Raw genomic sequence first — 15,780 nt, forward strand, 5'->3', positions numbered from 1 at the left:
AAATAAAGTCAGTTCAGAAATAAGTTCAGAAAGTCAGGCTGAAGTCAGACCGTCCAGCTGATACTTCATTTTAGGAATCACAGCCCAAGGCATTAACACCAGCTAAGTACATTAACACCAGCTAAGTAGCTGAGTAGTTTTTTTTTGTTGTTGTTGCAAATATTTGATTTATTTATTTTTTTTTCATTTAAAGATGGATGAAAGTAATATTGCTGTTTTGTTTGTTTCCCTATAATTTTAGGAATCATGTCTTGATGACTGATGCTGTTGCAGGTAGAGTTGAAGTAGAGTCAGGAAAAAATAAAAGGTCTTCCTGCAATTCCTGGGAAAGCTGCAGATTTTCAGAAAATAGAGATATTAGGTATCACAGAGGCTTACTCCATGAGCTTAAAAAAAAATGTCTAAATTTGCCACCCTGACACCTGGTGTCCTAGTTATTAAATTTAAATAGTTTATATATTTTTTTTCAGGTCTAGTGGGAATCTCCATATAATTACTTTTTATTAATAATAATAATAGTAGTAGCTCTCATACCAGAAAGCTCCCAGCTGTGGGATTCCTTTCTATAGAAAAATAGGAGCTGTAAAGAAAAATCTCATTTTCCTGCCCAAAGGCTAGGCTAGATTTTAATTTTACATGCTAGGTCATAGCTGCATAACCCCAGCAGTGAACCCAGGTGGGAAATTTCAGCATTGCAGCAAGGGGCAAGTGCTGTGTTAGCATCACCTTCATCCCCTGAGATCAGTGAGGCCTGTCTGCACAAACAGCAAAGACATATTTTGCCTTCATTTACTTTGCAAAGGTTAAATAGCTTTGCCCTAAATGTATATTTCTTGTGGAGGTTCAGGGGGAGAGGGTAGGTTGCTGAGGCACATCAGCTATTGCTCAGGTAAATTCACTGTTTTACCGTTGTGATACTACTGTATATTTTTGTTATTGTCAATTACAGTGGTTACTGCACAGCTTGACCTTAGGAAATATGGTTAAGGATTACTAGAAATTCTCTCTGCATCTTAAAGGACTGAGGAACCATGCTAGTGTCAGAAAATAAACCATCAGAATACCCAAACGCAGCATTTCTATAGATAATTATAGACAAAGGAGACTGGAAGGTGCCCTCTGAAGCACAGAGCTGCTTATATTTGAATTAATGCGAATATTTACAGTAACTTAAAATCTTTGGGAGTGTTTAAGATAAATTTATGAAGAAAACATTAATTTATTTGGAGACCGAGGATGCATCCCCAGAGGGAAAATGTCCATCCCAAATCAGAAAGGCATGGGCAAGGGGCATGGAGGGCAGGAAACAACAGGCATTTCCCCCATATTTTTTTTTCCTGTGCTTTGGCGTTCTTGTTTCCTTCTTCCTCATGTTTGTCTCCACTCCTTCTCAGCTGATGACTAGGCCTGGGCTGGCTCTGCTGCCCTGCTGTGTCCATTGCCTTCTGCTCTGAGCATGCAGCAGAGGCCAGAGCCAGGACCGACCATTATCTCCCAGCTCTTTCTGAGGGAACTTCAGGCTGCATTTAAGTGAAAAACAAACAAAATAACTCCCTTTCTGTTTCTCTATTCCTTTCTCTCAATAATATTTTCAACTTTTTAAACTGGCCTCCGCTGATCTTCCAGTCGCTGCAGTGAGCTGCAGTTACTGGAAAGCTCTGTCAGTGTGAAGCCCTCAGCAGTGATGGCAGCAGGCAGTTCAGAGTCATCGTGGCCACAGGGCACCCCGGCTCCTTGGTGAGGATGACTTTGTCTCCCTACAGGATTGCGTAGCTATAGCAGAACCTCCCTGCTCTGCCACTGGGAGAGACCCTTTTCTTAGGAAGCTCTGCCCCTTCAGGAGGGACTTTTCCTGATTACCACCAAAGCAAAATATTGGCCTTGTTGGCAGCCGCTGAAAAAAAAATGACATCAGTAGGGTTAGGATTTCATTTCAAGAATTAGGCAAAATAGTTCATTAAAGTGTGTGAGTGCTCACTTCTGGAGCATTCATTGCTGGGCAGTGCTTGGAGTGAGGGGCTCCAGCCCCAGCCTTCGCCTCTGCTGGAGCTCCTCCAGAGCCAAACCTCCCCTTCCTCTGCTTCTCCTCCTGAGGAAACCTGTGCATGTGGCTGTTTCCCAGAAGGAACTGCATTAAAATGCTAAAATGCTTAGCCACATCAGTGTTTTAGAAGACTGCAGCTTCCTAACAGAGGCTGATTTATGCCGATAACATCCTTCACAGAGATGAACCATGTAAGCAGATGTCAGGTCAGGCTGACGTATCCACACTTGAAGTGCTTTCACTGAGTTGACTTTTAAGTGAATTTCATTAAGTTATTTCAGTCCACAAAACAGGGTGAAACAAAGTTCTTGAACATTGCAGATCTGTCACGGCCACCTGCTATGAGCTTGGCTGAAGTAACACTTGAAGAGGTCACAAGACATCTAGTTGTGTGACCAGGGAACATGTTTTGCAATGCCTTGTGTGGGCCAGGATTCTCCCTGTTTAGAAGAGAAGGCAGAGCAGGCAGACGTCTGTATGCAGGTATCCTCCAGCTGCTGGAGCATCTTCTGGGTCCCAGCACGATCTCCCCACACCATTAGTTTCAGCTTCTAGAACAGAAAGAGACACAAAGCTGCCACTACATCTTGCTTCCTGGTCAGAAATGAACGTCCTTACGATGTGTTGAGGTGCATGGCTTCATTTTGTGTTGGTGGTAAAACCTCTGAAACACTGCTGTAGATCAGACTGCTTTCCTAATATCTTGTACAGGTTCAGCTGGAAGCAACATTTGGCATGAAAGCTAATGGATGTGATAGCAGGAGAACTAAAACCCCAGTGAAAGCTAAATGGATCCCACCCTTGCCCCAAACTGCAAAGTTTTACCTACCTTTAACCCTGGCATTACCTGCAAGTGTCCTTGAATGCTGTTTCTTCCATCCTGTAAATGAGAAAGGACATTTCTGTCTCTTTCTCATTTAAAGTACATGTAAATCTGGGATACACAGCACATACACTATTGCAGGGCAGAACCTGAAAAGTGATCAAAAAACCCAAACAACTGTGCTTACCACACAAGATGCATCATCAGCTCTGTGAGCATCCACTTGAGCAGTAATATATTTTCCCAGTCTCAGTAGATGGGACTAAAGATGACAAAAACCAGCACCTGACTGTGTAGCAGAAATAAGAGGCGAGAGCCTGCGAGGGGCGGGCAAGGTTATTTAAGTGTGCAACTGCATTCTCAATGTGTTTGAACTGAAAAGCACCCGAGGAGGATGCACGCACTGCTCCCAAAGCAGCTGTGGCTTTGCACGTGCAGGTGAGCAGCGACGTGCACATCAGTTATGTGTGCAAAACGCAGGTGAGCAGGCAACATGTGCGGAGGGGAGAGGTAGGAAATTTAGGCAGCTATGCTGAAGGTCTGAGCTTCAAAATCTTTCAAAAAGGCAGTGTTTTGTCTCCATAGGATTTGAATTATTTTTTTAACTAGCACTTCAATTGGGAACGATTTTTTTTCTCTTTCCTCCAAATCTTAAAAAAATACTTCCCTATAGCATAGGATAAAATTCCACTACCGCATCAAGAAGGAGGATTCTTCTCTCCCACCACCAGCATACTGCTCTAAAAGTTGCAAGTTTAAGTTTGTCACTGAGGAGGCCTCTGCTAACTGCAATGGAAAGCTTTAGGTACCACACAGGGTGAATCCAGCAATATGGATTCAGCCGGCCAGCTCTGCTTTCTGCTGGTGCTCACTTGTGGACTCCTCCCAGTTCTCTGTGCAGCTCATCTTCAGTGAGAAGCAGCTATTTAACATCTCTGGTTAGCTAATCATAAATCTATTTCAAGTGAGATGGCTGCCCCCAGGCTTCTTCTGTGCAACCTCTTTTTAAGTATTGTGGCACACAGACTTCCTTCAAACTCCGACTGCCATTCCAATTTCCTCCTCTTTTCTGAAAAATGGAGGCCAGAAGTTGCTGCTTAGGTTTTGGGTAAAAGTGCAGATCTACCTGGCTGCTAGGGGTCTTCCCGCTCAGAGGACCTGCTGAGCAGGGAAGGTGTTCAGGATGCTCCATTCTTGGGAGGATATTGCTCCTTCCAGCATCATCTGCTAAGGTTGATGGCCAGGTAGATTGGCTGTGGCTTTCCTTGTCACCACAACCTTCTCTTGCACTGCCAAAAATAACCCATGGGAAGAGCCAGTGGTGTGCAGGAGGCAACCATGGTACCTGCATAAATACACAGCTTTCTCATAGGGATTACCAAGCCAGATCTAACACCCTTGGTTCTGTGCCAATCATTATAAATTTACCCATCAAGATTTTAAATCCTACTGCAGCTGTTGGGCAAAGTTCATGAATAATCAGATTACTAATAATCTGTAAAATCTACTATTCTTTTCTTTCCCCCTTCCTCCTCTGCTTTTTATTATTATTACTTTCGATTCTATATCCATTAATATTTGTTTTGTGATCCTTATATGTCCAAGTTTGGGCCCAGATGAGAGGACTCAGGGGAAGTGAAGAGCAGAGCACTGAGCAGGGCACTGCTGAGAACCTTTCTCTGGATTTCTTTAAAAAAAATTATTATTATTATTATTATTTTTTTCTGCTTGTGCATTTTGGTGTCCAGATCTGTGATGCTGGACATACGAATGCCTTGTTTTACACTATAGTACCTGTTTAAAATTTTCTTCCTGAAAACGTTCGTGTGTCCAGTTCATCCTGATGGGTAATCAAAGTGCACGCGCTGCAGATGTACTTTTCAATGTTTGGATAACATACCAACCCCAGTTTTTTAAGTGCTGTTGATCTTAGAGGCTACAGAATGGGGCATTAGAGCATCATAAGGCAGGCTGGAGAGCTGTCACCATGTGATTTCCATCGACACCGTGTTGCTCGTGGCTACCATCAGTCATTGTTTGTATGGGAGACATGAGTGTGCTGTTGTAGGGAGCTACAGACACAAGCAAATGAAGCACTAGTCCAAAATAAAAGAATAATTACTTAAAGGTAAATGAATTTCACTCAAATAATAGATACACAAAACAATTCCAGACACTAAAGAGTCCCTGACCTGTCTGTAATTCTCTCTAGACAGAAGAAGCTGATCCTACAAATCCCAGAGCAAGGGGTGTGAGGCTGGCTGTCAGGCCTGGGCCCTGTGGCTCCTTGGTGTCCGTGGTGTTGCTAATGGTGCTCATCACTGGGCCTACAGCTGCTCAACACGCCAGCCCTTGCTCTGTGTGAGGGGCTTGGAGGACCTGTGTAGAGACTGAGGGACAAATTCCATCTTCAGGGACACGTTAAGCTCAGAAAATAATAGGTAACAGTGCTCAGGGAGGCTCTGGGTGATGTGCCTGCACTAGTGGGAGGCCTCCTTAGGAAAATGCCCTCAGTCTGAAAAAGAGAACAAAAAGACAAAAAGGCCATGGTAGCCTACACTTTCTACTTGGAGATTTTTTTTCCCCTTTTATTCTGCCCAGAACTAGAGCCTGATAGGAACCTCTCAAGTGGGAAAAGTGCAGAATCTCAAAACAGAAGCATACAAGAGTTTTTCTTGGGTATAAAATTTCAGTCAATAATGTGCTGCTGCCTTATTGACTTGAAAAGAACGCCTTTCATGTGATTCAAACATTTACTTGCTCCTGCTTACTCTACTCACCTTGTACAGAAATGCTGATTGCCATTGACTAATCAGTCCATTTTTGTATATTCTCATCAGACTCTTTCTTTGGCTGGAACAATATGCACTGTATGATGCTTGCATGTCGAATAATTTGTTATTAGCACTTTGTATATGCCTTTGTTCCTTCACAACTAACAGTTTGGCCTCCGAGTGCATGCATATGTGTAAATTAATGTGTTGTTATAAAATAATAGATTTATTTGCTATGTTTTTATCAACACAGGAGATGTGTAAGATATATATATATATATATATATAAAGACACTGATAATTGCCATTTTTCCAACCACTGGCAGAAAACACTGTTCAGCTTGTATTTATACTATTATTGTTTCTATTTAGGCTTCATAATGCCACGTCTGTCTATTAGTCCTGTATTTACTCAATTAAAGATTTGTTTTGTTAATTTTAAAAATGTTAATTACAATACCATATAAATCAGTTTAAGAAATCATTTTTATTATGGAATACAATTCTAGTAAGTAGGAAATTTTATTTTTTTCCTCCAGTGTTCCTGAAAGCTATAAATACCTTTATTTATGTGCATAAAATTATTAGACTACTGACCAAACAACTTTATCCCCCCAATATTGAGCTAATAATACTTGGTTCTGAACCACGCTTCAGAGTAATGGCAGTTGCTGTTGCAGTGCTGGGACCCGAAGACATGACATTTATTTTATGTGTTTCAACACCTCAGGACACTGTCTCCTGCAAAGTCTCCATCTTCATCCACTGGGTCTATTGCTTCCAGCAGAAAATACCCTTACCCGATGCCACCACTTCCCGATGAGGAGAAAAAAGCTAACAGGCAAAGTGCCAGGGTATGTGTACCTATTATGTTCTGTGCATGTTTGTCGATGATGTAATTTACTGGTAGTTTTGCAAAAGGGAAGGGTGGCAGATTTTTGAGCAACAGTGGGAGCATTAACTTCGTATCCATAGCTCTGGAAGCTGCTACAGGCTGAGCCTCTGGCACAGGTCAGAGCAGCCTCAGTGGCTGTGTTTACAGATAACCCATTCGGGTTGCTCTCCCACCTGAAGCCCAGATCTCACTACTTTTCCTAGTTCAAACTGGGAGCATGCCTGGGCAGCCTTTGGGCTGTGGAGGAGGACAGGCAGCCCCAGAGCGGCCTAGCTTTCCTCCCTTACCCCTTCCAGGGATCTGAAGCAGTCAGAGATGCGCATCTGGGCTGGGGGATAGCTGCTTTCCAGCATTATGGAAAGGCAAATGAGCGGCAGTTGAGGACATGAAGGGCTAACACCAAGCCCTCTGGTTGCCCAGGGTGGGCAGAAACCTCTGGAATGAGATTTCCAGCTGCTGCCAGAAGGCAATGCTAGCCATTGCTTCCTTTGTGTCTACTCAGGCACAGCAGGCATTTAAACAAGCAACTCCCCTTCCCCCTAAAATTTACTTTAGGTGTTATACTTATGATAGCTTTAGTTCATGTTGCTGAAGCAGGTGCGTTTCCCAGCACTGTTCGCCACCCTTTTATGCAAGAATAAAGGACCGGAGCACTGCTGCTGGGGCCTGAAAGCTGCTGCCCCACATCCTGCTGTGGGCAGGAGGCGTTTGAGGGGCAGCACAGAGTCTTGCAGACGCGTGTGGAGCTGGGAGGCAGGGCTGTGCTGGTGTGTCTCAGCCCCACAGCAGAGATCAAAGATGCCCTGGGCAGGGTTAGGCAGAAGACGGTGGGAAATAATCTCTACACCAATATTAATTACCGTAACTGTAAGGTAAAAGCTTGCTAGTAGAAATCTGATGTAACACCGATATATTTCCTTCAAACCGTCTGCTCCTGTGGAGCGTTACTCTGCTGACTGCGAGTTGTGCCGAAATGGCCAGGGCTGCCTGCTTGTGGCCTGAACAGCTCACCAGAGGTAGGAGAGACCAACAAGCACAACCTCGGCGACCCAGGCAATGGAGATGCATTTCCCCAAACAAATTCGCACTGCTTTATCTCAGTGTATAATGTGTGTTTGTGTTCCTTTTTTCCCTCTCCAGCTATGGGAGACTTCCATTTAGCTGCTCCGTTTTCCTGGGGTGACGTCAAGAACTGTTTACTTCAGATTTTATAGAAACTCAGCATTGCTGAGTCCTTGCACATTCATCTGTTCTTCAGACAATGGGAAAGATCAACACAGATGCCCGTGATCACAATGGGAACCTCCTCTTATTTGGAAGGGAAAAAGCAGTCTTTTTTTTTTTTTTTTTGTCAACCAGAATTTTATGGATTTGATATTTGATGTAAAGAACAACCAAAATTACACCAATTAACAGGGGAGTATTAGACTGGACATATCGAGGCTGTTCCACATGATGAGAGATACACTTACCTAGCATCCCAGCTGCAGTCAGGTTGCAAGTCCCACCCAAGAGAGGTTTTTCTTGGGTTTAATGCAGTTCCAAGTCAGACCAGACGGGGCTTGGGAAAGCGTGTTCAGGAGAACCCGGCCAATGTAAACTTGTACGCTGTGTGCATGAACCTTGTGTTCTTTACTTTCCACATGTAAGGGATAAACAACATACCGTAGTAGCAATTAGCATGCAGGAGTAAGAAATATAGGATTTTATTGTTTTTTTTTTGTGACAGGATTTCAAGCTTTGAAAGGCAACTCTTTGAACCTAAACGTCAAACAAACAAACAAGGATTATATCTTTTTTTTTCTTTTTTTTTTTTTAACCTTACATGTTTATAATCTCAGTATACAGATTGTATATATGTAAACATTTGATAATGTCAAAAATAGCTGTTATACATATGTGTATTTTGCCAAATGCCTAAAGAAACAGTCATGACTAACATCATCACACTTCAATTTTTCTAATATTATGAGCAGACAACTGTGGAAATACAGAAAGTACAGTACTGTAAAACCATGTCTCTCAGAAACTGGTGTTTGACCAAAATCTGTACCATCTTCTAAGTAATCGACAATCTCAATTACACAGTGGAACACAGAAATCAGTACTGTATACTTTGTCTTAAATCATCGTAAGGGGAACCAGCCAACATATGCTGTCCAGTGAGATGACCAGAGTATTCTCACACCGGTGCGATCAAGAATGATCCTCTAGACAACAGAGACAGAGTCTTGAACTAACCTGCAGTACAAACGTCCTGAAAATTTGGGAACACTTCGACAGTGTCAATTCAGGATGTGGTGGTGTGAAGGCCTTCTGGTGAGACTCGCTGTATATTTCTGACAGAGCATTTCAGATGCTGTTTTGGATGGCAAAGTGTATCTTATGAGAAACCTAACAATTTCACTGCACTAGATAATAACAATGCTGGGCAAGTGGCCAGTTTCATTGCTGTCTTTTTATTTGTTTCTGGAATCTCCTTTACCATGTGCTAGGATGCTCTGCTTGCTGCCCCTGAAGTCCCCTTGACAATTTTTTGGGGCCATGAACTGAGTACAAGTGAGTTTAGCCTATAAAACAAACCAACAAACAAAAAAACCAACAAAAAGCCCAACACCTTTACCATGGAGATGTTGGTTTCCTGAATAAACGGATGGTGAGATTTCTAGTACCTGAGATTTTTTTAAAGGGTGTTGTAAAAACAAATGTGGTAATCTGACTGGAAATTTTCATTCAATAAGAAAACCGGACCACATCAATTCAATTTATAATTCTCCAGCTCTCCAAAAATGACAGATTCTTAGCTTCAGGTAGTGCCATTACAGAATAACACACGATTCTGTACGGAGCAGTTGAATACCTTGCCCAATGACCGAGCGATCAATTAGATATCATTGTGATGGGAACATCTGCGGTGTTTCTGAATCTTCTACCTCTTTCATGTATTTCCTTTAAAAAGCGAACCCAACACTTTCAGCCTTTTAATATATTTTTTTAACTTTTAAGTAAGTCAATAAAGTCACATATATGTAAGATTAAATTAAGAAATGTCAGCAGCTATAAAGTAAGCAAGATTTTTAGAAGCGCTATATTTTATGATTAGGCTGTGTGTTGGATTATAACAAAATATTGACCTTGGAGTTCAAATGATTTCCTTCACAGTCGACAGGTTCTGGTAAGTATTTTAGAGAAAGGCAAATAAGAGCGAGTACAAGTACAAGACAGAACAGCTGGACGGAGCCAGTCACTTGTAATTGCTTTAGGAAATGATTCTGCACTTTTTTGAACAGTAAATAGTTGGTAGCACAGAAGAATATTTTTTTGCAAAGATTTACTTTGAGTGTACGTAACTGGATTGAAGGTAGTTGGTAGTGTATAGCTCATGAAATAAGGGCCTGAGCCATAATCACTTGAAATCAATAGAAGTCTTCTATTGATCTCGCTGGACTTTGAGTGGGACCCTCAAGTTCACCCTAATTAGGAAATTATGCTAGCCTCACAGCTCTTGTGTTACTCTGTTGCCTGGAAGCTGTTTTCCCCTTCCACGTTAGTATCTTGTCTCTAGTAACTGGACTCTTCATCATGTGCCTTTTATGATATTTTGTTTGGTTACAATCTAGCATGTAATTTGAATAATCCTGTTAGATTTCTGTGCGTATTTCCTGTTTACCACCCTTTACTCTTCCCTTTCCATTTTGCCTTATCAAGAAGCAGCAAGATTTGGCAAACAGAACTGGATGTACCATATTGGCTGTTTGTGTAATATTCATAGCTTATTGTTTTGAAAACAAATGGCTCTCCTGACTGTATTTTCAACGTACTATGTACTTACAGCTTCTCACGTGTTTTGGTATAACTCATTCATAGCATATGATGATACAGTTGTGTCTGTAGCGTAACTTTAACAGTCACCTTTACATTTGGGGCTATGTCGTGACTGGAAGTCTAGTTATGAGCTCTAAGTTTAAGTTAAATAAACACTGACTTTCACTTTGATGGTCTACAGTGAGAATATCACAAACCTTTCATTTTTGCAAAATTCTTCAGCAGAGAATTTTGCATTAACTTTGTAGCTTGGAGATCTTGTCATGGCACAAAACCTGAACTGTTTTCAGGTTCAGCCCAGGAAACTGGGCTGTGAGAGCCTCTTAAGCCAACGGAGGTCAAAGAAGAAGTTGCTTGCTTGCATTTCTGTGGTTTAAAATGCAGTGTGTTGAAAGCTGCCAGATTTGTAACCTTGAAGACTGCATATATTTTTATCCATAGTAGTTGGTTACACTGGCAATAGCAATATAAATTGCCGCATAATACCTCATCCAGTCTACAATAGAGCACTCATATTGTCAATAAGATAACTCAGTCATTTTGACTCATTGAGACTCAAACTTTTATTTTTCTTTTAGTAAATTAACTAGTTTTTGCCAGCTATGCTGTAGAAACCTGTTGAAGTGGGTGGTGGTGGTGTGTAATGTCTAATACATTACAAGTATTTGTCCATAAGAGCATACAACCAGCAGGATGAGCTATACTTAGCGTTATGTATTTTAACATGTGGGAGAAAAACCTTGTATAATTTAAAACAAAATTAATATCACTAACTGATGGCAACTGAAAGTTACAGACCGTATCCAGATAATAATGCTGCACAGTGATGCTGCAATTTAATAACTAAAAATATACCTGCTAGTTCTGGATTTGTTAAGAATTTGATTAATCCATGCTATTGCCTTTTGGTGAACATACTCAGGCAGTATATCAGAAATGGCTTGGACTGATAATTCACATATAATTTTGTTACCTGATTTAAGTATGACATGTATCTTTGAAGACAGCCACTTCCAAATGGTTTATAAGTTTTGTTCCTGATTTATGATGCTGACCCTGCTAAGCTGATGTACTCATTAGATAATTTTGATTATGCAAATGAACAAATGGAACTTTGGGCTTTAGCCTGAATTAAAAAGAGAAAAAAAAAATGTCAATAGCTAGTGTGCTGAAGTCCTCTTACCTGAATCACTGTTGCTGGTTTTAAATGAACTGAGGGGTCTTGTCAACATCAATGTGACAACTGTTTTCAAAACCAGGGCTATGAGTAGGTACATACACTATTACAGGCATGCACGTACTACAAATTCAGACCAAATTTACATTCGTTTCATTAGTATCATGGACATTAGTATCATGGACACACTCAACATGATAAAGACTCTTGGCATGTGAGAAGAGGCGAATACATCAGGATGTAACGTGACACGATGAGTCCGTAATTCTGTGGGATAATAGGTTAGCTCTTAGCATTTGCTCTGTCATCAAATCCCATACAGAGCTGTTGTAGCCAAACTTACCAAATTCCGGTGTAAAACTGAGCAAGCTGCTGTTCCCTTCCCTTCTATCCCCTTTTTGCTCCTACTGAAAAGCATTCCCATGAATGATAATTTCATTCACTAGCAACCTCTTGTGTTGATTGACTAAGATCAAAATGTTGCCAAGTGAGTTGCCTTTCCACACGAGATAAGGTCTTTCCAGTGCTGTTATTACATCTTTTGCACTTGCTGCAGTATAGGTGAAAGAGCCTCATGTCTCATTCGCAATTTGCACTGGTAAAACCATTTGGTGGCTGTCATCCGGTGTCTTTCTCATCCTCTAGCATTTTGGAAGGATAAATCTCTTTTATCACTGTGAACCTAAAAGTCATACTACATCCTAATTTTCTTCCTCCAACTCTCAAAAGTATCCACTTCTTCCTCTAAGTCGTCTGAATATCTGTATCATTAGCACAATGTGTTACTTATATCAACCACAATGTAAAGTTGATTTACCTCATTTTTAAGAGCTTGAGCATTCTGGTCTCCTCTGCTGCCAGTCTGACCCCACTATTTGCCTGGCTTCCAAACCATACAGCATTGAACAGCAATATGGGATTTGACTTCAATCAAATTTCCTGAAGACAAATGTAAATAAATTGCACGTTTGTACAGCTTGTCATCCTGTGACTGCATGGTGGGGTGAAGTTCCTATGTGCAAATAAATAGCTATCATGGAGCTATAATAGAGCAAGAAGAAAAGGAGGACAGTGAAGCTGATTGTGTAGATACAGTTGCAGTATAGATAGGACTCTTAGGTGTGACCACCTGAAACAAGAAATGAAGTGTCTACCATTGACACTAAAAACTCCTTTGACCCAAATATTTTCCAAGTTGGCTTATGAAAAATATTTCGGTACCTCAGGTATGGATGCTGATGTAGACTAAAGCTTTGGAAACAGTAGCTCCTACAGCCAGCAGGTGGTGTGTTGTCATTCCAGAGCAGTTTCCTGCAATTGATTAGAAATGTGCTACAACAATCAACACAAATAGGTTGTTATCTCCGATGAGTAACCAAAACGAGCAGTAAAAGTAACTTCAGAACACAGAAATGTGTTTGGTTGCTCAGACTCAAGAAACTCTGTCCCTGACTTTCAAATCGGCTCACCTGTCTGGGGCTGGCATTTTCAGTTCTCTAAAATACAGCCTACACTCATTTAAAAATACTTTAGCTAAGCCAACTCTAAACTGGTTGAAAACTTTGGTTACATAGACAGGCTGTAACTGCAATATAACTCAGCATGAGATGAGGAAGATTGGTGAAAAGAAGTACAGAGCAATTAAAAAGAAACATTCTCTAAAGGGAGAAGCAGAGGTGTCACACTATTTTTAATTACAGGGGCATAAAATGTCAAAGCAACAAGCTTTTTTTTTTTTTTTAATGTTTATGTATCCTCTGATTAAAAAAAAATGAAAAGTTTTGGTTAAAAAAAATCTTAACTTGAGGCCTTAAGACCTTATATATTCTAACTTTAGCATGGAGAGTCTATTTTTACAACCACATTAGGAATTCTGTATATAGGCCTGACTGACCATGTAAGTATAGTGGTGCTAGCAGCTAATCATGCAATATCGTAAGGCTCTGTATAACAGTAAATGCTGATTTATTTTGACTATTGGTACAAGGACTCCTGCTCACTGCCTGTGTAGAGAATCTAAATATTTTATGCTTGGAAATACAGTCCAGAACATATTCAAACTGTGAATATATAACCTGATTTTTCTTTTCTTAAGGGTAAAGATGTATTACAATAGGTAGTGTTTTATATAGAATACAGTACTTATTTTTATTGTTGCATAAAAGCAAAATATTTTTTTCAGAATAGCAAAGCATTACAGAATTTTTAATCTGCTGGAGAAAACACTATTTACAGTATGATGTTCTTTCAGCAAAGCTTTGGGGGTGGTATATACCAATTGGCTTGGCCAGCTTCATTTTGTGCTAACGTTTATCTTGGGCATTGCTGTAAGAAAAAGCTATTTTTTCACTCACGCTAGCCCTGACTGGTAAAACATTCAGAGAGGCAAGGAGACTTGTGTTTCGCCACTGGGACTGGGCTAATATTTGCAAAACCAACCAATCTATGTCATATTGTTGTCTTCGCTAATTAAAATCCTTTAAAAATTGTACATGATGTAATAGAAACATAAGATTTTGACAAACACCAAAAGAAGCATTGCAATTTACAACTTTCTAGCTTTGAGTGTGCTATTTTTGTCATCAACATTACAGGCATTGGGCTGTTGAAGTGAATGAATCTGGCTTTCATGTAGCTAAAAAAAAATGTTGCTTTTTATAAAATAAGATCATTGTAATTTGGTTCTAAATTCCTGCTCACTTTTAATAACAGCATCACAGTATCCACTTCTATGAGAGTATTTAATACAAATGCCTGTGGTTTTCAATGTTACTAACCTATTGTAACATCAGTAAAGTGACTTTCAATGACAAGGACTGTGGTGTTTATTCTTCTTATACTTAAGTTCTTACATTTAGCACATCTATATCCTGTGTCAAAGGTCTCTCAAAAAAAAAAAAAAGATGCTGAATGCATGTGGAAAAAAAAAGGCTATTGGCTAGTAATAAAATGCAGGTGCTGCTTTTCAAACTACAGGTTTGATACTGATCCTGTGAGCCTCCTGATCTTTGCCTTAATGTCCCACTGTTCTCAACACAAATCTAAAATTACCGTTCCTTAGTTATGCATGTCTGAAAGCAACCTAGAAAAAATATTTACGTTTTAAACCATTCCCAACTGTTTGCATTAAGATCAAGAACAATCACCCCATTTAATATCATAAAAGCATCCTTCCCAGGATGCCATCTGGGAAAGAGAAGAACCTTAATTTTGAGTTACAGATGTGTCTCTGTAAAGCAGGTAACTTACATCTTCAAACTGCTTACTGAAACTACGTTAATGGGGAAGTAACTTTTACGTCATTGCTTTTTCTTTTTGAGTTAGATGACAGCGAATACCGAGGTCACTTCTTAGTAACCTTATTGATTATCTTAGTTTGAATCTAAAAGTGAAAGATGCTTATTCCATCAGTCCCTGTGAACACATTGGGTTTCTGAAATGCTTATGGAGAACAAAAAGCAATGTTTTCTCAGGTTAACTAGAATTTCTTCCTGGTTCTGGAATTCTTCATTTTACAGGTTTCTCTGTTTTGTGTTTTCAACAAGATCCATGAAGATAATCCTATTTGTTCACATTGTTCTTGCACCATTTTGCAGCCCAGTAGCTGATGAACTGATTAGTTCAATCTGGGGAAATAAATAAAGTGAGGAAGAAAACTTGGAGTCTTGTTATTGGTCCTCTTCCCTCATTGCGCTAGAGAGGTGTGGTATTAGCACCACCACCCTCCACCAAAACCACACACAAAATACCACCCCCCTGTTCCCTGAAAAACAACAAATAAAACCACAAAACCACATCCCACCTTGGTACTTTTCAAAAGCAAGTAACTTGTCTGTTTACGCAATAACTGTTTTACCAAACTGTACTGTTTTTGTATGGTGCAGTTCAGCTAAATGCATTTTTCAAGCCAAGCTTTTATGTGTAGGTGCATTTTAATCCCACATATTATTTCATCATTCATTCTCATGTTTTATGGCATAACTTCATACCTATAATGAATTTTCTGGGGGGTCTGTTGTGGTTTAGCCCGGCTGGCAGCCAAACACCACACAGCCGTTCGCTCACCCTCCCCACTCCCTCTCTGGGATGGGGGAGAGAAACGGGAAAGTGAAGTCTGTGAGTTGAGATAAAGACAGTTTATTAAGACAGGGAAAATAACAACAACAACAACAACAACAATAATAATAGTATTAATAGTAATAATGTGTATGAAATAAGTGATGCACAATGCAATTGCTCACC

At 40.3% G+C, this 15,780-nt stretch overlaps 1 protein-coding gene across 1 annotated transcript in view; it reads left to right on the top strand.

Moving 5' to 3' along the window:
- The window catches only part of ADAM22 (ADAM metallopeptidase domain 22), a 64,565-nt gene extending 50,214 nt beyond the window's left edge, over window positions 1-14,351 (top strand). Inside the window, exons 26-27 of the mRNA XM_050708601.1 lie at window positions 6,372-6,495; window positions 7,677-14,351. Coding sequence (XP_050564558.1) covers window positions 6,372-6,495; window positions 7,677-7,697 — 145 coding nt within the window. The 3' untranslated portion in view covers window positions 7,698-14,351. The remainder of the gene's footprint in view (window positions 1-6,371; window positions 6,496-7,676) is intronic.
- The last annotated feature ends 1,429 nt before the right edge of the window (window positions 14,352-15,780 follow it).

Source organism: Cygnus atratus, chromosome 2, assembly GCF_013377495.2.
Source record: "Cygnus atratus isolate AKBS03 ecotype Queensland, Australia chromosome 2, CAtr_DNAZoo_HiC_assembly, whole genome shotgun sequence".
NCBI lineage: Eukaryota > Metazoa > Chordata > Aves > Anseriformes > Anatidae > Cygnus > Cygnus atratus.